The sequence below is a fragment of the Diadema setosum genome, chromosome 8, assembly GCF_964275005.1.
Source record: "Diadema setosum chromosome 8, eeDiaSeto1, whole genome shotgun sequence".
Classification (NCBI taxonomy): domain Eukaryota; kingdom Metazoa; phylum Echinodermata; class Echinoidea; order Diadematoida; family Diadematidae; genus Diadema; species Diadema setosum.
In genome coordinates, this window is record NC_092692.1 from 4,141,362 (window position 1) to 4,164,014 (window position 22,653).

The window sequence follows — 22,653 nt, forward strand, 5'->3', positions numbered from 1 at the left end:
GCATAGAATATGAAAGTGACTGGGTTTTATAGAACAGAACTTTGGAGTTTATGAGCACACAACGATTTGTTTGTAAAAACATTTACAATTTCTTTTCAGCATTTTGATTATGTGGTAACGTATCTGTCGGAAAACTTGGCATTAAATTGTGAGACACTGACGCAGCAAGAAAAATCATGTGGAAGTGTTGATCTTTTCACCTCTCTGTCCTTTTGGTGTAAGAATATAATCCTGAGGTCCAACAAAACGAAGCATGTAATGTGTAGGGATGAATTTTGACCAGATTTGATCCCCAGAAAGCACAAGACCAATCATCAAAATTCGGTCACGTATCTGGGGTAACGTATCTGTGGTAACGTATATGGTCGATCATATTATTATGAGAGCGATATCTACCAAATATTTCTCACTTGTACTAAACTTTAATGTTGAATCGATGCGTCATTCCGAGGAGTAATGTATAACATACAATTTGTCTGACATTGCAATATCTGTCGCAGTGGGTGGCGTGAAAAGTATGTCACGTTATATCTGTCCAAATAAAAGTGTAGAAAACCGATATTTGAACATTGTACCGTATTCTAAAAAAAGAGCTGTTGCACAAAAAATCTAAGTACTTGCAATGTATGAAGTATATCCTCAGGGTTTCATATACACAGGGTCATTGCATAGTCTTGTTATTTTCGCAATGCTGTAACACGAAAGAAACTGGTAACATATCTGGCGGTGAATTTGGCGACAGGTTTCAAAAGGCTATAAAAAAAGAAGTCAATAAAAATTTTGGAACTTTTTGAGTATTGTGATTAGCACACATGATATGCTCATCGTCCATGAAAATAATATTTGGAAAGTGTGTTTGTGGACGGAGAGGAGCAATAAAACATAATTCTGAAATAGCCGGCGACACTGCGTTTTGGGGGTCTTAACGAAGTTTAACAGCAAAATTTTATACAAAAAGGCAGACAACCGCATTTGATCGTGTTTATTTTTAACAAATAAAGTCCTCGTGATGTATTATAAACATTTAAATAGTATCTAATAGGTTTCAGGGAACCGCAAACTGTCATGGAATGTCGGCGACACCAAAATTCCGTATTTGAACGCTTTTACTGAGAATGGGCCATATGGCATACGAACCTTTCCTCTCAACATGCACATACCTATATACAAACGGGTTTAGGGCAATTACTCCCTGGGCAATTACCCCGGACCCTCCCCGTGGCCCTAAACCTAACCCTAATCTTTACTCTAACCTTACCTTGACTTGACTTACTGTCTAACCTTACCATTAACCAGTATGTAGCCGCGGGTAATTGCCCTCGGGGGGTAATTGCCCGGATACGCTACAAACACACTGCACGCCCAAACGTTGCTTTGTTGTCATCAATCTATCTACAATACTCGCCAGTCATTCACTTACACTATGTTCATTCTTTCACCTACATCTCGCACTCTAAACGTAGGCCCTACATCACCGTAAACTATTTGCTTTCTTCTACTACTAGTATAGTACCAAGGAGCTTCAAGCTCCTTGATAGTACACTACACATGATTGTCGTGAGCCTTTGTCCAAGGAGCTGTTTGAAGCTCCGTGCTTTGTCTAAAGCGGTCTTGTTTTATTTTGTTTTGTTTTTACACACTTTTTATATGTACAATTATTGTTTCCTTCGCGCATGCGCAATGCAATGCTCTAAAGTGCGAGGCCGCCATCCCTGTATCCTGGCGCTAAATTTCGTCTAATGTTTTCACTACGAGTTCGGTGCAAAGGACGACAGAAACTTATTGAACTGCCCAGTTTAGAGGTAAGTTTCCCATAAACTACATAGTAATCGGAACTCTTCATCACCACATACTATTTTAATGGCTATCAAAACCGCAAATTATGATTTGTGTAGAGGGCTATTATTGATTGAATTCACGTGTTGTTTTGTGCAGGTTCTTTGTGGAATATTCGGTCCCATGTATTCGTTCCTGTGTAAGGGTAAATGTACACGCAGTAGCCAGTTTTCCTTATTCATAAGCAAAGCCTTGGCAAGGGGAATCCCCAGTTACTAACCAAGCTCAGAAACTCTGACCGCTAAAGTCGGCGTTTCACACCTGATACCTACAATAATCGGTATAACTGAGTCCATAACAGACTCTTTTCTGCCCGGAACGATACGTCATACGGCTTATTATGCATGGGACTGGGTTAGTGTTGGTGGGTGGAGTGGTGCGTGGATCGCGTGGAATGATCTTCCCCCCCCCCCCCCATGACGTGTTGACTGGTGTCGCCACACAACCAGCTCTTGTCTCGCAAAGCAATTAAAGTAACCTCATTTTCATACAGTGTACCTTCTAATGTTATTTTCTTGCAAATACAATTTGTATTTTTGCTCTATTCTCATGATTCTCATATTCTTTTGATGGGTTTAAAATCAATAGCAAAGTTACAATTGTCACTATTAAAAATTAGGTAGGCCTAACGTTAGGGGACTTCGGATTGACATCGTTGGTGCTTCTTGACTTAAGTTCTAGTGGCCGATGTACCACTAGTGCCAACATCGTGACTTCGGCCGCTTACAGTTAACTTGTACCGATAGCGCAAGTAAGTGCTGCTCTGAATGAAAGTAACCTAGTTTTCCGTTTTCCTTAACTTCAAAGCTGTGTAATTTTCTTTAAATGGTTTCAAATTCATTCTTTTTGGCTTTTCTCCTTGTTTTTTTTTTTTTTTTTTCATTCTTGTCACAAATGTTCAGCTGTTTTAATTGTATGTTTTTTTTTTGAAAAATTTTACTTCCATTCCAACTCCACAATCAATGGCCAGCAGCACAGCCAGAGCAGCCATGCTCCTCCAGCACAGCCCAGCTCGCCGGCTGCCTTGGCAGAGAATATTAAATGCGCATATTTTGGTGCTTTTGTGCTCTGAGCACAGTACATGTCTCGCGGCGCTGCTAAGCTATGATCGTGTGTAAATACCCGTTCACATGTCTAGCTACCGAGAAGCTTGCTCACATGCAGCGCGCTACGCTAGCACATGATAGAAGCCATCCAAAGGCGAGCAGCAAGATTCACCCTCCAGAGGTATCACCGTCCAGACAGTGTCTCTGCCATGATTGAACAACTTAAATGGGAAAGTCTGGAGAGGAGAAGAAATGCTGCTACAACCTGTAGCCTCTTCCTCATGTACAAAATTCAGCACAACATGGCAGCCATCAATGCACAGCACTACACATCACCCATGATTGTTAGCAACACACGACAGTACCATCCAAACAAGTTGCTGGCAATTCCTACCCGAACCCAACTCTATCGGAACTCATTTTTTCCACGCACAGTAACTGCTTGGAATAGGCTTCCTAAAAACGCCTTGAAGCCACTTCATTGGAGGCCTTCAAGGGAGCTCTTCCACTCGGCATCTAGACTGAGGAACTGGATTTTTACTCGCACCATATATTTTTAATGCACCAACAAGCATGCACTGCAAATGAGCACCTAAGTTCAACTCCTTAGCACTACATCCTGACTTATGGATCCTGCTGAGTATCTTCGTAGAAGTAGAAGAAGTATAATGATGCATAGCTGAAGCCTCGATACTATCCAACGATGCGTCATGATTATCCAACGATGCATCATGATCAATTGTATTTAAAGTCCCAAATCAACTGTAACTTTGCTATTGATCTAGCTTATCAAATAAAGAAAATGAGAAGAGAGTTTAGAAATGTAAAAAAAAAAGAAAAGCACATGATATAATAATGCAGAGCTGAAGCCTCGATACGATCCAACGATGCGTCATGATCAATTGTATTTAAAGTCCCAAATCAACTGTAACTTTGCTATTGATCTAGCTTATCAAATAAAGAAAATGAGAAGAGAGTTTAGAAATGTGAAAAAAAGAAAAGGAATTGTCTAGATGGTACGATAATATTGAATGAGGTTATTAATACTTCATCACTTTGCAGTGGTACACTGCGTTGCATTGGGGATGTTGCGGCACCCGTTGGTGACCGAATTCTGGCAAGTCAGCACTTGCATTCAACCCCTGTACATGTAGTCACTGCATTGGCATGTACAGAAATTTTGCTCTTCTTTTGCAATTTTGCGGATACCATCACACTCTGAGCTTGTAATTTAAGCAAAAAATCTCGCAAGAGAACGGTGTATTTCTTAATTTTAACCTTTTTTCAGTGACCCTGATTCTTTACAATGGACTTAATTCATGCGCACTTTGGAAGAGTTGCTCAGATTCTGCATTGTTTACAGTGAAATTTGGGATTTTGGATGGATTTTTGGAGGTGACTAAGGGACTTGCTTGTTGTGAACAACAGTGCCAGTATGGGATATGATGTGATTTGTGTGTGTTGTGACAATAGAATTTGCTGGCTTGTAATTAGTGATAAGTGACCGAATTCCGGTAGGTGACCGAATACTGGCAAATTTACCCTACTAGATGTCTAAATCATGTCAGTCATTGTGAAGGCCATATTCCTTTTCAGTTTAAATTTCACGTTAGAGAATTATTATTATTCATGCACACTCATACTGTAAACGCCGAATATTTCGCGAGGTTTTTACTTTCGTGAATTTCGCGAGTCAGGTGCTATTCGCGAAATTAAAGACACAAGAAAATATTGAGTCTGATCCCGATGTGAATCTGACATACGCTTGTACACTTCTCCGTTCAGTACAGGACTCCTCGATCGCGAATTTAACCACTCGCGAAATCGTCGGGAATTCCAGATTCGTGAAAATTTAGACTTGTGAAATATATGGTCACAGTATCACAACATACATACTGAAGAATGCAGAGAAATAAGAGATATTTTCCTGTGAAATGATATCCTTGGTCCCTCTGTAGATTGAAGGTGATGAGGGTTTATCACGATGAGCCTCACATAGAAATGCACAGGTGTTCTGGGGCTGATGATGTGACAGTTTGCCCATTCACCATTTCTTCCTCAACCTTGATACACAGAATGCATTGTAATTATGTGTCTCTCTGTCTCCTGTATATTAAAGCATGACCTGCAATGTTGCCAGTTTGAGAGATTATGAATTATTTCAAGGAATAGTAATGCCTGAGAAAAAAATGTACATTTCTTCATGTAATGTCATCAAGTTAAGATTCTAAAAGATACTGTTACAGCAATACCCAATTGCACAATGCCATGAACATAAACGAAAGAAATGGTTAGGCGTTAGTGGGATAAAAAGATCATCCAGTGGTAAGTGAAAAAAAAAAAAAGTGGCTTTCTGATTGTGACCAACATTGTAGTGAATGTCCCCCCCCCCCCCTTTCTATTCAGGATGTTGTATTCATAGGTGGTGGTGCCTCCACTGTGAAAGTGGCCCCAGGAATCTGTGCTAGATTGTCAGCTGCTGATACACAGTCTTGGTGCATAGTCAACCAAAGGTCAGCTCAAATGAGGGAGGATGGCCACCTCGGACCATCCTCTGAGTCCCCCGAGAAAGAGAGCCAAGCTTTCCCTTAAGCTCATCCGCAAGGAGCTTCACCCTACGCCAAAGGAAGAACCTACTGAAGATGATAGGGCCGAGGGCACACGGTAAGTTGGTTCCTTGAAACTGCATAGTCTGTTTCGTGTACCACCCATTACACATTCTAGGAGCAAAGACTGGTTATAACCTCCAAAGCAAGATGAAGCCTGAGTTTGTGGAAGCATAAGTAAAATTACTTAATTAGTAGTTATCATACACCTGCTTTAACATCAACATATTAAATTAGTTGAACCTAAAGCACTCAGTTGAGTCCGGCAGCCAAACCCTGATTTTGGGGCTAAGGTTGCATTGGAATGTTATAGTTTTTTTTTTAAGTGATATTGAATGTTTAGACCTTCTATTTTATCAATCCACATGCTGGAGCTCTGTCAGCATTGAGCAATTTGAGATATACGCGGAAATCCAAGATGGCCGCCGGCGGCCATCTTGAAAATGCTATTTACTTACTTTTAACCCCCCTAGCACATCCAAAATGGGCATTAAAGGTTTTTAGGGGTGGAGAATTCAAATCTGAGGTTAGTTTCAGGATATTACTATGTTTTGATGTCTTAAAATAAAATGGCGTCCATTTTTCAAGATGGCCGCCATCAACATGCTGTAGTGTAGACTTTATATGTAGAATCGCGCAAAGACCTGACTTATCATTTAAGTTTTCCCCTTTTTTTGGACAAGGGAGGTGCATAATGTAAAAAAAAAAAAAATATGAAGATTAAGGCCTAAAGCTTAGATTCATTGATAAAAAACAATACAAGTTAATCCTGTTATAACGTAGTCGCTTATAACGAATGACTGCTTACAACGAAGCAATGCTAGCTGAGTCCCGATTCTCTGTAAATACAACCGATTCGCATACAATTAAATTCGCTTATAACAAAGTATTTTATGTGATCCCAAACATTTCGTTATAACAGGATTCGACTGTAGTATTATCAGAAGTATTTCAAAATAGTCATGTTGCTTTTCTGTATACATTGGTATACACATAATTTCAAGGTATCTTTTTGATATGATTTTTTTGAATACTTCTGCTCTGTAACGGCTCAATATTCTTGTCACAATGGCCAAACGAGAGAGACAAGAGATATTACCAGCCATCCAGAAGAAACAGATGAAATAGATGCATAAACAGTATCTTCAGGAAAAAGACTGATATTCAGGAACATGATCCATACATCTGAACCAAACAAAGTAGTAGACAAACTTAAATATTTGGTTCTTGCTAGAACAGAAGATCTGTTTTATCACCTCTGCCTGTAGCAGTATAACCAATGGTGACACTACAAGGAACAAGCACTTCATTCAGGTAGGATTGTTGAATTGTTTCTCACTACTCTTCAGCAAGGACAGATCCTCCAACAGCAGGGTGATGTAAAAAAACATCTTCAACCGTCATTAGGGTTCCAGTTTGATCATTATATTGTATCACTCAAAAGAGATCACTTTCAAAACAATCAAGAAGTATCTAAAAAAATCATATCAAAAAGATACCTTGAAAACGTTTTCCAGTTTTTTTTTTTTTTTTTTTTTTTTTTTTTTTGGGGGGGGGGGGCGCTGCGAGACGGGGGGGGTCAAGGTCATGCCACCCCCCCCCCCTTCTTGGGGGGGGGGGGGGCGGCTGTATTATGAGGGAGCGAAATGACCGAGCCGAGCGAGCCGAGCGAAAAGAGGGGGAGGGTGTGTCCCCCTCCCAGGGTGAGAACTTTTTGCATTTTTATGTTGTAAATGGCGCAATTTGATGCATGTTTTTGCGCGTCTTATGGACTTGAAACGGCCACACTTGTTTGATTAAGGTAGCAGGATATTTAGATGTCGATTATTATTGAACAACTTGCCTATAAAGACATTAGTGGTAGCATTTGAATAAACTTCTTGTATTAATTAATGAATTTCATGAACGCTGTCTCTTGTAAAGCAATCAAACAGAAAAGGCATGCACACGTCGAGGGTGTACATAAGGGATATTTCTCCTTCCACACTGCTAGGTGATTTTACATTTTCAGACCTGAAATTCAGCGATCTGGTGCAAACTTTTGTTGCATACTTGGAGTTTTTTCTAGCTCCCCCCCCAAAAAAAAAAGAATAATGGAAACAATTAGGGCTTTTTTCAGGGAAGTGTTAATAGCAAAATCACGGGATTTAGCTATTATTCCGTATGTGCATCACCTGTGTGTATGTACAAAGTCTAGAGGGGGAGGGTGTGGGAAGGGGATGCCCCCTCCCACTCGACGGAGCTATTGAGTTTTTAAAACTGAAATAACGCGATCTGAAGCACACTTTTTGTGGGAAATTCGGAAATGCCATTCCCCAAAGTGTACTTAGTCTATAAAGGGGACCAATCAACGGGAGGGTGGCAAGATACCTCTCCCATATTCGAGGGAGGTTTTTTTTTTTTTTTTTCATTTGTAGAACTGAAATTCAACAATCTGGCGCACACTTCTGTTGGCATATCTGAAAATTTGTCAAATAGAGAAGTGCAAGTCTACAGAAGGAGACATAGCAGGATGATGTGGGAGGGGATAAGCCCTATTCTCCCTCCTACATGAGGGAGATTCTGTATTTTCTGATTGCAGTTAAATGTTTTTGTGTACACATTTTGTGGTACACGTATATGTTTGGAAAACTCGAAGTGAAGCCATAGTCTACTTGTTTGCACGGGGGGGGGGGGGGGGGGGGGGGGGGGGGGGGGGGGGGATGGGGAGAAAGCGTGGGAGAGTGCTATCCTCACCCTCCCCGTACAGGGAGCTTTTGCCTTTTTGAAATTGAAATTGAGATCTATATTTCGTATACGCATATGATGGAATATTTGGGAAAGTATTTTAAAAAAATGATCGGGGAACCGAGAGGAAAGGGTTGATTAAAAGGGGATATTCCCCTTGTACATGACGGAACTTTGATTTTTTTCGGGATGTAAGTGATAAGTCTTGTGCACTCAGAATTATTCAGAATCTTAAGGGGCGACTGCCACATCCCCCCCCCCCCCATCCCCCTCCCCCCGCTTTTGCTATGCTGGTGCTTAGACGGGAACTTTATGTAAGGGCGGATCTTGGGATATTCATATTCATGGGAATTTTGATTTTCCCCCGATTTTTTTTCTCCTTTTTTTCTTTCTTTTCTTTTTTTTCACGAACCAAAAGTATGTGTGTGTATGTGTGTGTGTGTGGGGGGGGGGGAGGGCTGCAGCCCCCCCCCCCCCTGGTTCCGCGGCCCCTGTAATACTACAGTCGAATCCTGTTACAACAAAATGCTTGGGATCACATAAAATACTTCGTTATAAGCGAATTTCGTTGTATGCGAATCGCTGTGCTATAGGTTTGTATGTACAGAGAATCGGGACCTCAGCTAGCACTGCTTTGTTGTAAGCGGTCATTCGTTATAAGCGACTTCGTTATAACAGGTAACCTGTATTATTTTTATCAATGAATCTAAGCTTTACAGGCCTTAATCTTCATAAATTTGTTACATTATTCACTTCCCTTGTCCAAAAAAAAAAAAAGGGGAAAACTTAAATGATAAGTCAGGTCTTTGCGCGATTCTACGTAGTCTACATTACAGTATGTTATATGGCGGCCATCTTGAAAATGGCCGCCATTTTATTTTAACCCTATTCTAACTGGGCTATTTGAGACCAAGTTTTTACTGAGGGGGGGTCAATTTGACCCCCCCTTCAGATCTCGGCCGCCGATCGCGCGATCGCCGCGAAATTTTGCCTGAAGATAGAGCTGGATGTCAACTCCAAGATTACATGGTCATACAATCGAAAAATATTACCTTTCTATTTTTAATAAATTAATTATGCAAATTTGTGCATGAAATCATATTTTCACCTATAACTCCATTAAAAAGACTGGAGGATTGCTAATTTTTGTGTCAGAATTCCTCAAGACACATCACACAATTTTGGTGACAAAAATAGCGCAATCGAAATCAATTTCTTTTGTTTTTTATTGTTTTGTTAATTTCTTATGTATTTTATTGTTTTTTCGACCTTTTGTTTTCTATTGTTTTTTTGCCAAAATTTGTTGCAGGCACTCTTTCAGGCTTATCTACACTAGAATTGATTAATTTCAATGGTTAAAAGTTGAAATAATCTAATTTATATCAATTTAACCAAAAAACACAATTTGCATTGGATTTGCACACGATATCGTGAATTTGAGCTGTTTTTTGGTTGACATGCATATGCAAAACATTATGTAACTTCAAAACGGTGTACCCGGACGTCGCAATTTTGGTCTCAAAATATGCGGGATACTTCAATGAAAAAAGTCGGGGAAACGACGCGGCAAAATCTTTGCGCGTTGCGAAATCGTGGCGCGAAACGTCGAGGGGGGGGTCAATTTGACCCCCCCCCCAGTTAGAATAGGTTAAGACATCAAAACATAGTAATATCCTGATACTAACCTCAGATATGAATTCTCCATCCCTAAAAACATTCAATGCCCATTTTTGATGTACTAGGGGGATTAAAAGAAAGTAAATAGCATTTTCAAGATGGCCGCCGGCGGCCATTTTGGATTTCCGCGTATATCTCAAATTGCTCAATGCTGACAGAGCTCCAGCATGTGGATTGTTAAAAGAGAAGGTCTTAACAGTCATATCAATTAAAAAAAAAAAACTATAACATTCCAATGCAACCTTACCCCCCTTGGCTGCCGGAATTCTTGCTTGTATCAGTTGTATAAAGGCAACCACAGAATCAAGTGTATGTTCTTCACTTATAAAATGAAAGAAATCTTTGAAATGTTCTTGCTCTCAGATGCTATTAAGTATTCACCTTGTACTATTTTGAAGAAAAATGATTTCTTTTGTAAAGTTTTTATATATGTGTGTGGACTACTATTGTAGATCTGAGGCCGATGACAACACCCAGCCTTGCTTTCCTGAGGCTGGTCTACCTCAACCAGCGGCAGAATCATCTTCGTGCATCCCCAGCGAGTATGTTGTCACAGTGGCACCCTACACGGGTCTGCACAACCTGGGCAACACCTGCTACCTGAACAGTGTGCTGCAGGTTCTCCGCTACTGCCCGGGCTTCTCGGAGAACATGGAGAGGCTGTCGCGGCTAGTTGCCGAGGTGATAGAGGTCAAGGAGCAAGAGGTCAGAGAGGACCAAGAGAGGGAGGAGGCTGCATCCAAGGAGGAGGAAAGGGCCAGGAGGAACAGGAAGGAGTTCCTAGGCCAACTCAAGCTGGTCCACAAGCTCAATGTGGTATGTGCCTTTCCCCTTGGTAGTATGTTTTGTTTTGTGTGTGTGTGTGTGTGTGTGTGTGCATGTGCATGTGTGCGTGTGTGTGTGTGTATGTGTTTTCATCACTAACAAACAAGGTGTAATGACATTTTGCAGATTAAATTGCTTGTTTTCTCAACTAAGTGGTGGATTCAGAGGGGGCGCACTGGGCACGTGCCCCTTCTTTGCCTCCCATTTACAGAATTCCTGGATCTGCCCCTGCTACTGTCTGTTATTTAGAGTTGAGCTTGTAAAATTACTGTCTCTTCATGTTAACTTGGCAGTCATGGCATCATTATTGAATGACATTGAGTACAGACTTTGTGATTGGTACAATTACTCCACTGTAATCAAGCAGTCAAAGAATGATTACTCAAGTAATCAGGAAAGGTAATAACTTGCATAATATGGAGATCGTGATTCTTTGCAGGCCTGAATTTGAAAAAAAAAGAAGAAACAAAACAAAACATGTTAACAAAACGAAATGCATTCTTTGGGGTCTAATCCAAATAAGCATTTACAAAATGAATAACGTTTAATTTCTTTTCAAGTGGTAGGAAATGTAGGTTTCACTCTCTATGCTGAAAAGTAGTGAATGGATCATTCTGATTTGTGATGACCAGATCAGCTTATCAAAGAGAGGCACATTTGAACTGTGTGCATAGTGAAAACTAGCTGTGATCCAAGTGATTATGATATCACGGATTCAGCTGATTATGACATCACCGATTCAGCTGATTATGACATCACAGATTCAGCCAGACTCACAACTTTGTTCTCACTGGTCTCCTGTCTTCTATTTTTAGTTGTTTAACACCATGTCAGACAAGGAGCGGTCCTACCTGGATCGGATGATGCCTTCGGGCCAGGAGCTGGCCATGTATCCTGAGGACATCCTAGAAGCAATCAGGTACGAACATCAGCCTTATCAACCTCTCTATGCTTTTATCTGCTTTAATCTGAAAAATTCAAAAACAGATTCATTCTCAAAGTTTTTGAGGTAATGTCATCATCAAATAGAAAAAAAAGATAATAATTTTGCAATGGTACTCAACTTGTTACAAAACAAAAATTCATTGTGATATCAAAACGATCACATATATTTTACTTATTTTCTCTGTTTTTAGCAGCTTTAATCTCAATTATCTCAAGTTAATGAAAATGGATATATCATTTTGCATTTGAAATCTTCATCATCTTACTCCATACTGGCAAACTGCTCCATTGAGGCAGTTACTCCATCTCATGACCACTTGCATGTGTAGCTATTGAAGTTGGCTTCTTTGTCTTCCTGGAACATATTTATGCTTTGCTTTTGACTCAATATCACTCACACATATTCATATTGATACAAAATGTTTATGCTCACTCTCAACATTCTTGTATCTCAAAAACTTATTGTCTTTTAGTGGAAAAGTGAGCAAAGAAAATGGGATTCCATCGGGAGTCGAACCCGAGACCTCTGGATTGCCAGACCGGTGCTCTACCGACTGAGCTATAGAAAGCCCTAGTACAATGTTTGTCCCACAAACCCTTAATTCTCAATGCTCGGGTGGTCAGAAGCTATAGCAGTGTCAAAAAATTGACCTAACTTCCCTGCAATTGAGTATTGCATTTTGACCATGCAGCAAGTTAACTAAGGCAAGAGAAATTAAGGTCCAGTGAGATCAGGGTTGTTTATTGTAACATTTGGATATGCAGTGTCATACAAAATGCTCTCACATTTAGAGGTTTTCTGTAACCCCTCTGAAACAAAGTGAGATGATTTTCATTGCTTTGTGTACTGTACCCAGCATCTCTTTGGCCCTCCTCGTCATGGTCATTTTATTTTATTTATTTATTTATTTATTTATTTTGTCTGGCATAAATAATTCTGTCTTTTTATCCAGGGATTTGAACCCTATGTTCAAAGGCTACCTCCAACATGATGCCCAAGAGTTGCTGTGTTGTATCCTGAGCAATGTCCAGGAGGCGTGCCAGCGGCTCTGTGCTCAGCAGCAGGGAACACCTCACAGGAAGGGCAGCGACCCACTACCGATCCCCACTCCATCAAATCCGTGTGTGAAGGCCGTGAGGAAGCTGGACATGGAAAGAACGGGAGACTGCATTCCATTGGAGATGGCGGGAGGGGGAGATGGGAGGCTGTTGGGAGGAGCTCGCACAAGTGTGGATAAGGGTTCCTGCTTCAAGAAGATTAACCACAGTGACCAAGATGCCCTGCGGGGAAAGGGTCAACAAAATGGTAAGGGCAACTCTTCTACCATCTCCAGTTGCAACGGCAGCAAAGATGGCATCACCTCTCCCAGTGAGCTCAAGAACAAACTCTCAAATGGCCTTCCGCCAAAATCCAAGAACAAGCTGGAAAGACTGCACGGAAATCAGCCAGGAGAAATATCTCCCAGTAATGACTCTGTGAGGAGACGTGGTAATAAAAAGAGTGGTCTCAGTAATGGACATGCCCCTGGAAATGAGTGCAATGGAAGTGCCTCATCCCCGGGTCACCATGGTGACAAGAATGGAGAAAGTGATTGCTTGAGCTCAAAGAAAAAACGTCTGGGGATTGGACGCATCCACCAGTCTACTCTCCTCAAGTACACTGTCTCGAAGAAAGAGAAAAGTGAGCCCAGCGACAATCACGAAACGGACAGTTCTCGCACCTCAAAGACTTCTCAAGATACAGAAAGACATTCTACAGATCTTGACTCCACCTCTAAATTACAAGGGACCTCGGAAATGAACATTCAGAGAAATGCCACCACAAATAATTCCAACAACAATGAGGAACTGAGTGAAAACATGCAGGAGCAGTCTGTATCAAGTGAAATCCATCTTAATGAAATATCTAAGGAGGAACCGAATCAGTTGATCCTTGAGAACAATGAGCAAATGCGTACAGGAGAGAATCCCATCAGAACAGATGGGAATCCCTGCGGGCTTGAACAGGATGTGAATGATACGGCAATGGAGGAGAAGGAGGTGACGCAGACCGCCAGGCGTGAGGAGAGCGAGATGGAGCTGGTGGAGAGGATGTTCCGGGGCACGCTGGTCCTGCAGACGAGATGCCAAGAGTGCGAGTCATGCTCGGAGAAGAGGGAAGACTTCCAGGACGTGAGCGTGCCGGTGCAGAGCATCCCTCCCAGCAGCAGTGAGAGTGACGATGAAGACCACGAGCCAGGTTTGCACACTGATGTTGAAAAATTAATGATACAAATTGTTTTTTTAAAAAAGCATCCATACTGTGATCTTTTGGAGCAAAATAGTCTTCCGTATATCAAAGGCATAACAGAATGGTGTAAACTGCATTATAATCATTTCTCCTTCTAAACAGTTCCCTTGTCTTGAACAGATGCTCAAAAATATCAATCACAGACTTTATGAAACACAGCCAGGTTATGAGGCACAGTCATAACCTATGTACATGTGTTTAGTATACATGCTATTAATAAGACCTATGTGAGTGACCAGCTGTATAAGAAAATGTTTTTTCCATATAGTACCAAAGTGATTTTGTCACTGTCTTTTGTTTTAGTGTGTCTTGGAATCAGGTGCGCGCATAAACACCCAGGTTGGATGAGGTTGTTCATAACCAGTTTCCTTGGTGATGAATGGCTATGACATCACACTTTGGTACTCTATAGCGACCTTTACATGTTGCCCTTTCTCTCTGATTGGCTCCTGCTGTGAAAATTCTTCATGAGTTATCTCCCTATTTGTATGAGGGTCTTTTTACCTGACAATAGTTCAGTGAAGACTGTAAATCTTTTGTGTCTCCACGTTAATCCTCCAGATGTCAACCCACCCAGCCTATCCCTAAGTTGGGCGCTGTCCGAATTCACGAGTGTGGAACGGCTGACCGATGACAACAAGTACTACTGCGAACACTGCCACCACCACACAGAGGCAGAACGATCTGTCCTGTTCGGCCGGCTCCCCGATGTGCTCATCATCCAGCTGAAGCGGTTTAGTGCATTCATCAACTGGTGAGAAGGCAAATTTAGTGAAGGCACAGGTTTTGCTGGTTGGTACTTTGTTCTCTGCCGATAGTGTTGTTTTGTGTAGCACTGTCCTGTTTCATTTGCCAAATGGAAATGGGACAACTTGAGCTTGATTCTGCAATGCTTGTCTGCATATGAACAACCATATCACATGTATGGGGTTTTAATATTCAGAATTTTGATCTTTCAGGGATTGTTGTTGTTGTTGTTGTTGTTTTTATGATGACTTCAGACCTTCATCTGTCCAAAACTGAGGTTTGAAAGTAATGTGGTAACTATGTTTCACATCAATCAGAAATTAAAAATTCCATTTGTTCATTTCAGTACAGATTTCATTTCCAATTTCACATAAAGTCCTTCAAATGCAATGATTACAAGACGTGAGCACATGAATTCAGTAAAGGGATGGGCGTTGCTGGTTGCCGCTTGTGAAAAAAAAAGTGAGAATGCCAAAAATTGACAATGGTAATAAGTCAAAGGTCAAGGTCAATGGTCGCTGTACTCTAACATTAATACAAATGCTATTCTCAGCCACTAACTTCAGCTTTTAATATTTAATGGTAAAAATTTGGTAATATCTGTATTAAAGGTCCTGTTTACCTTTGGGAGCAGTAATTTACAAATGTTCATGATATCACTTTTTGTGCATATGTGTATGTCAGTTGGATCACAAAACATCCTACCATATGAAATTTTTGCAACAAAGCCTGAAATATATGGAGATATCACTATTTTTCTCATTAAATTATAACTGTAGACAGTTTAGTCTGGAAACATTTTTGTTATAACTATTCACATTTTGTACATTTAACAATACTTAATATTGATGATACTGGTTCAAATTTTTACTTGGGTTGTTTGTATCGCTAACTCACATTTTAGAACTATTTTGAAGCACTATTGCTGGGTTTTTGTTTCATCAGCAAATGGTAAATTATGCCTTTAAATTCAGTAAAAGCATGGAAGATGTTGATATTTGTTGCTGTTTGATCGATTACTTCTCACACCAGTAATCTTTGTTCTCACTGTAGTTTCTCCCCCGGGGGCTCTGTGACGAAGGTCAATGACCATCTTGCAGTGCCGTTGACCCTCAGCTTGGCCAGATGGTGTGCCAGCTCATGTAGCCAGAGGGGCGGGGCATTTGAACTGTGCGCCGTGGTCGCCCACAGCGGGATCTCAAGCTCCAGCGGTCACTACATGGCCTATGCCAGGGTGCCAGAAAGGACCACCACTCCATCAGGTTAGTGTCCGTCACATCGGACTGGACTCTTATAACTTTACCCTCATATAAGTTTTTAAATATTTCATGTGATTGTGTAGCACTGTCTTCACATATTTCATATGATTGTGCAATTTCCATGATATGTGTGGGTCAGCTTTTTCTCCTTTGCTAGATTGTGGGATCATACCCCTATAAGTATTGACCATTGGTCAGTTTTCGATCATGGACAAATGTGGTCTCAGGTCACACCCATTGTCAAGTTTTCCAGTGATGGATAGCCGAGTGCTTTGAGTGGACAGTGACACATTTTGGACCCTTTGACTTTCATGCAAGAGCCATGAATCTTTTAAGATTTTGGTTTTGTTTGCATATGTACAAAGTCCAAATGATGTCTGCTTTTCAGCCAATTTTTAAAGTGAAATGCCTCCACCTTTTTACCTCCACCAAGGAGGTTATGTTTTTATTGGCTTAGGTTTGTTAGTTAGCCTGTTTGTAAATATAACTCAAAAAGTTGCGAACGGATTTGGATGAAACTTACAGGAAAACTTGATAATGACACAAGGAACAGATTATTAAATTTTAGCAGTGATGTGGGAATTTTTATTAATTTTTAAAGGATTTTTTTGTCTTTTGCCCAATAGGGTCAATGAACTTGGGAATTCAAGCTGCGCATACTTGAGGTTTGCATACGCGCACTAAAGCATATGCTCTGCTTAAGGCGCTGCACAGCACGCAGAAAGCTAATGAGGTAAACAAAGGCTTCTTTATCTTGGGAAATTTGACGATCGCGATTGTCGGCATGCGTTCATGGGTGGAAATGAGCTGCTTGGCAGAGGTCTGCGCTCTCCGAGTGATTGGCAGAGGTCTGCGCTCTCCGAGTGATTTTTCTGGTTTGAAGTGGAAAATATGTGTTTTCAAACAGAAAATCACTCTCCTTGCTTATCAAAAGTGTAATTTTTACCTTTTCAAGTACATATACATCCATGCATACATCATTATAACATTATTTTGTGTTCTTGTGATGTTCATTCACATGTTAAGTTTCTGACATGATATGTTACATTAAGGGGTTATTGGAAGTGAAGTTCTCTTCATATCCTCTTTCTTTAGTTTTCATATCACACATAATATAGAGTCTACTACTTCTTTAAAAAAGCAAAAGGCCAAGGGGAAGATATTATCATGACTTGTGAACTTCTTATGTCTCTCCTTCAGGACCAGCTGAACATTTGTCTAGCATTTCCTCTACCTCATGCCAAGGTCCAGCCGCAGCTACGTCCCCCGGCCCGTCCTGGGCCAACTTTGATGATGACCGCGTCCACGTGATGTCCGAGGACGACTTCTCGTCGCTGCTCAACCCCCTTCCAGGGAGTGAGACATCTGCCACCCCATACCTCCTTTTCTATCGGCAGAAAACCTCTGAGATGAAGTGAATTACAAAAGGACATCTGATACCTTAACCTTTGGTCATCGGGTATTGGAGTACATTTGGTCGTTTCCATGACAACCTCTTGATTGGGTGTACCCTCAAAGGGGCATGTACCATTGATAGTTGTTGGGTTTTTTTAGGGGGTGTAGGTTTTTTGTTACGTTTGTTTATCAAAAAGAGGGCAGTCCTGAATAAAAGATCCTTAAGAGTGAATCTCTAACAAGGCATTGTTTTATTTGAAGTCAGAAACAACTCAGCCCATATATGTAGCTCAGTGTTCAGTTCATAATCAAGAGCATTTCATTGAAAACATTTTCATAGCGCTTTCAGTGCCAAAAACTTGATACAATGTCATACTGATAACCTGATCCTAGTATGATTAAACATTGTCCAAAAGTCTAAATTTCGCAGTCAATTTAATTGGTGTCGGCTTTAAAGATGTCAAATTAGAGGGAGTGAACAACAAGCACAAAATCAATCAATACATATTTGACTTACTATGCAGTACTTGAAGTTGTTACATAGTAGGTAGCTGATCTTGAGACCAAGATAGCAGTATGTTTATCCTTTGTTATGATGCATGAGATGATATTTATAGTGACTGGTCTTTTTCATAAGATGTGATATTTACCTTTCCAGCCAATGAAAACTGAATGGGTCTTTACCACATACACTTTCCAAAGGGTAAACACATTTTTTATTTCTCAAATCACATACTAGATTCTCATCCGACAATGAGGTCTTTGTTTATTAATTTGTTGTTGTTTAATGTCATTGTAGGTAAAGACACTACATAGAACATTATTCTAACCAGTGGACAGTTCTGTTTTGTGCATGTTGATGATTTTCCATTTGTGTTTGAAAAGACGGGATTATAGTTTAGGTTTATGTTATATAATGGTTGTTTTGATATAGCCCAATCTTTGTGCTGTGAGTTAGAGTGGGCAGCTGCAGAGGTTATCACGTAGGGACAACTTGTCTGTGCATGGTAGTATCTGCCATTTGCTGTGGATCATACCTCATATTTACTTGGTTTCAACTAGACTTGCATACAATGTTCTTGTTCGCCATACTTGTGCTTTGTTTAACTGTAAGGTGGGCCATGAGCTGACATCTAAGCCTGGTGTATGGAAAGGCATCTTGATATTGTGTGTGAATCATATGTGCGTAAAGTGCACGCGAGGAGCGTTAAGTCCATTGTGGATAGGCCCGGGGTTCTAGGTCTCTCGGTTGATATCTTAACCCCATTTCTTTTTAACACTTGACCACGGCAAATGAGCTGTAGTGCGAGGACTTAAAAACAAAAGCAAAAAATCTTTAGTCAGATTTTGGTCATTTCGTAGATACATTTGACTTGTTTGCAAGTTTAGTTATGTCTTTGTAAATGTGCAAGGATGTTGTCATTTTGTTTTTGCATGGCACTTAAGATGTCGAACAGAAATGTCAACTTTTCATCACGACACATTGAAACATCTCACAAACCGCACTGAATTGATGGTGTGATCCACAGAATAAAGACTCTTCCTTTGTAGTCATTGCAGCCAACATGGTGTACATGATAGGACAGGATTTTGTTGTCATCATATTCAAGAGTGCATGTTCATTGGGAGGAGAAATTATGTGAGCTTATTCAAGTCTTAGTGAATGATATAATATGTAACATTGGATCATTGACATTGTACTTTTGTACAATCCAGTTTCAGGTAGTATTTGCAGATGTCCCTTTTTTTTTATGAAATAAGAAATGAATTAACAATAAATATGAAATTGTTTGATCAAAAATTCAGCTAATATGATAAAAGAAAAAGTAACTTATGAGTAGTAAATATGGCAAATGAATCATGACAATGTTTGATAGATTACAACTAATGAAATAATAATGTACAGAAAAATTGAACACCAGTAATAAATTCTATTTTAAAAGCATGACTGTGTTCCATCAGTTTGCAAAAGCAAATTCTCAAGGTCAGCTAATCTCTTCCTTTTGGAGCCAAACATTGTCCTGTCAATTACTGATATGTTTTGAGCTGCATACACTGCCAACAATCTAAAGTGTGTGTCATGCACAATATTCAAAACTGACAGTTTAAAACACTGTATGATTGCACTGTTAATATGGATGACATCTCTTTGAAAACTAAGTTTGAAGCCAACAGCTATTATACAGAAGTTGTAATGTTACTAATTAGGTTATTTTCAATGATGCTGTGCATATTGAATTACTGTAATTGTAATAAAGGGAGAGAAATGGATTTATCGCAACTGTGTGTTTCAGGTTGCAAACTAGTCATTCCAACATACTGCACATTCCAGTTTTAAGTTGTGGTAGTTTGTAGTCTCCAATATCATGTGGAGAAAATTCTTCAGGCACATGCCCTGAAGCTTGGCCAAACTGTCAATGTAGACCATGGGAGTAAAGTCCATCAAATTTATTGTCTGTATATTGTACCATGTAATGATATGATGTGCACTTATTGCCATTTTATATTGTGTCAAGAAACAAACTTTAAAATATCAAATTAAAAGCAGGAGTATTCCAAGTATGTCCCCATCCCCGGCTTTCATCTTTGATGTAGCTGTTGCTATTAGCAACCACAACATATAACTTTTCATGCATATAACTGTACATGTGCCAAAAAAAGAGGAAATTTGTGTGTGTGCACAAATATGACGTAATGATAACTTATTACTGTAAAATAATGATAACTTATTGCTGCCTAAATTTGTGTTGCCGCTTCACACATATTGTGTGGTGAATTGAATGTTAATTTGTTATAGATATAGAATATGGACTGCATATGTTCTACAGTGTATGTAAGTTTGAGTGGCTTATTATAAGATATGAGTGTCTAAAGTGCATATTTCATAGTAAATTGTGACTGAAGGCAGAGTTTAGCAGTCACTGTTTAATACTGACATTGTATTTAGCTCAAAGTGTTAAAAGTGACCACTTTGGTCGGGCAGATAGACAAGTATTCCTCTCTGTAATTATATCTCTGCCATGTAGCTGTATAGGATGTGTTAGTGGCACATAGGAGAATTCTGGTGACAACACTTGGCGAGATATCCCAGTGCCGTTAACCCTTTCAGTGTGATTGACTTTGGACATTTTACACAAAGCTACAGGGTTTTCTGTGCCAATCAGGTTAAATTTAGTAGGTAAAGAAGTCTTAACCGCGTATTTAAGGATGGAAAAAAAAAACTTTAAAAGTTGAAGGGCAAGGGCAAGAGAGTTTAGAAAGAAAGAGACAGACAGAAGGTGGAGGAATAGAGAAAATATTAAAACACGAAAAACACAGGTAATTTTACGTACTGTGACTTGCAAAGGAAACATTTGAATCTAGGAGGTTCTTCTGTTTTCACTCTCGCTCTCATTCCCTCTGTAGACATTTCACAGACTAGTTAATCTGTAAAAGAGCAATAATGAGATTAGAATGGATGGTTAAGAAAATATCTCTTGTGTGCTTTTTACAACATCAGCACAAAATCTGACAGTTGTTTAATAAACTGGAGTCTTGTTAGCAGCTGCAACTTTGGTAGTAAGTTCCTATTAAAAGGCAAATTATAAATGTAGAAAAGGAGAGAAGGTAGTGTACATATGTAAATGTGTAGAGTATATATACAACAGCCTTAGTTTTATACCCCTTGGTCATACTGCTAGATAATCAGAGTCAATTTTTTAATAATATACTCATCTTTTACTGTAGATGTATTACAAATGGAGAGTATAGTTATGTACATGTGTCTGGCATTAACATTGATGGAAATAAAATGTATTACGTATGTGTAATGCTTTCCTCATACAGGTGTATGTATCTTCTACATGTACGTTTGCACAGGTTGCTTTTTTTCTCACTTTTCTACTCTTATATTCTTCAGATCTAATAAAGTGTTACGTACTGCAATTCAGCATAAAGTGTCCAGCTGTTTGACTTCCGACATTTCTTTTGATACATGTATTTGTGGAAGTGTAGGAATAGAGTTGTTTTATTGTTGATGTGCTTTGTTGTGCAAGTGCAGATACATGTATGTACATGTTGGTGAAACATATTTTTGTCCCCGCCGAACGAGTTCGAGCAGGGGACTATGAAACGGGCTCCGTACGTGTGTGTGTCCGTCCGTCCGTGCGTCCGTGTGTGATCAAAATGTTCAATTTGCTACTTCTCTGTCATTTATGAGCCAATTTTGATTCTGTTTGCTTTATATGATAGCACTACATGGGAGCTACACAGAATTTCAGTTGTGACCTTTGACCTTGATTTTTGACCTATATTGTACATTTTGCTACAAAATGCTACTCCTTCGCCATTTCTAACCCGATTTCGATTCCGTTTGCTTTATGTGATGGCACTAGTTGAGGGCTTCAAAACTTCTACACAGAATTTTGACCTTTGACTTCTTTGACCTTTGACCTTGATTTTTGACCTATATTGTACATTTTGCTACAAAATGCTACTCCTTCGCCATTTTTAACCCGATTTCGATTCCGTTTGCTTTATATGATGGCACTAGTTGAGGGCTTCAAAACTTCTACACAGAATTTTGACCTTTGACTTCTTTGACCTTTGACCTTGATTTTTGACCTATATTGTGCATTTTGCTACAAAATGCTACTCCTTCGCCATTTCTAACCCGATTTCAATTCCGTTTGCTTTATGTGATAGCACTAGGTGAGGGCTTCAAAACTTCTACACAGAATTTTGACCTTTGTCTTCTTTGACCTTTGACCTTGATTTTTGACCTATATTGTACACTGGCTACAAAATGCCACTCCTTCGCCATTTCTAACCCAATTTCGATTCCATTTGCTTTATGTAATGGCACTAGGTGAGGGCTTCAAAATTTCTACACAGAATTTTGACCTTTGACTTCTTTGACCTTTGACCTTGATTTTTTACCTATATTGCACATTTTGTTACAAAATGCTACTTCCGGCGGGGACATATATTACGCACCGCATAATTTCTACTTTTCCTTGTTCATTCTATTGCAGTGATGTTTTTACAAAGTGGGCTACAGGTAACCAGTTGTATGCGTACCATTTCAACTGAAGAAATCATGCAAGTTTCTACCTTAACTCCATCATGACCATAGACGGCCTACTGACTTGAATTGCAATATCAGTTGCATATTGATAGGATGGCTATCGGGTTGTTAATTAGTCTCCCCCCAAAAAAACAAACAAACAAAAAAACCAAAACCCCCCCGCAAAAAAAAAAAATACAACAGGACCCTCCGCAATGACAACTATAAAAATGGTGAATCAATTCAAATACAATTT

At 39.8% G+C, this 22,653-nt stretch overlaps 1 protein-coding gene across 1 annotated transcript; it reads left to right on the forward strand.

The window, feature by feature from the left end:
- The first annotated feature begins 1,772 nt into the window (after positions 1-1,772).
- On the forward strand, positions 1,773-18,992 carry LOC140231417 (ubiquitin carboxyl-terminal hydrolase 1-like). Its single transcript, XM_072311541.1, has 8 exons — positions 1,773-1,802; positions 5,305-5,546; positions 10,345-10,708; positions 11,533-11,636; positions 12,616-13,901; positions 14,514-14,706; positions 15,753-15,965; positions 17,181-18,992. Exons 2-8 carry the CDS (start codon positions 5,416-5,418, stop codon positions 17,374-17,376), a joined length of 2,487 nt encoding a protein of 828 aa, XP_072167642.1. The 5' UTR covers positions 1,773-1,802; positions 5,305-5,415; the 3' UTR covers positions 17,377-18,992.
- Positions 18,993-22,653: the final 3,661 nt, after the last annotated feature.

What these genes read in the sequence shown, in the direction of transcription:
- LOC140231417 (XM_072311541.1), top strand. Translation starts at nt 5,416, where the DNA reads ATGGCCACCTCGGACCATCCTCTGAGTCCCCCGAGAAAGAGAGCCAAG. An exon ending in TTTAGTGCATTCATCAACTG is followed by an intron (nt 14,707 to 15,752) that starts GTGAGAAGGCAA and finishes TTCTCACTGTAG; the next exon opens with TTTCTCCCCCGGGGGCTCTG. An exon ending in ACCACCACTCCATCAGGTTA is followed by an intron (nt 15,966 to 17,180) that starts GTGTCCGTCACA and finishes ACATTTGTCTAG; the next exon opens with CATTTCCTCTACCTCATGCC.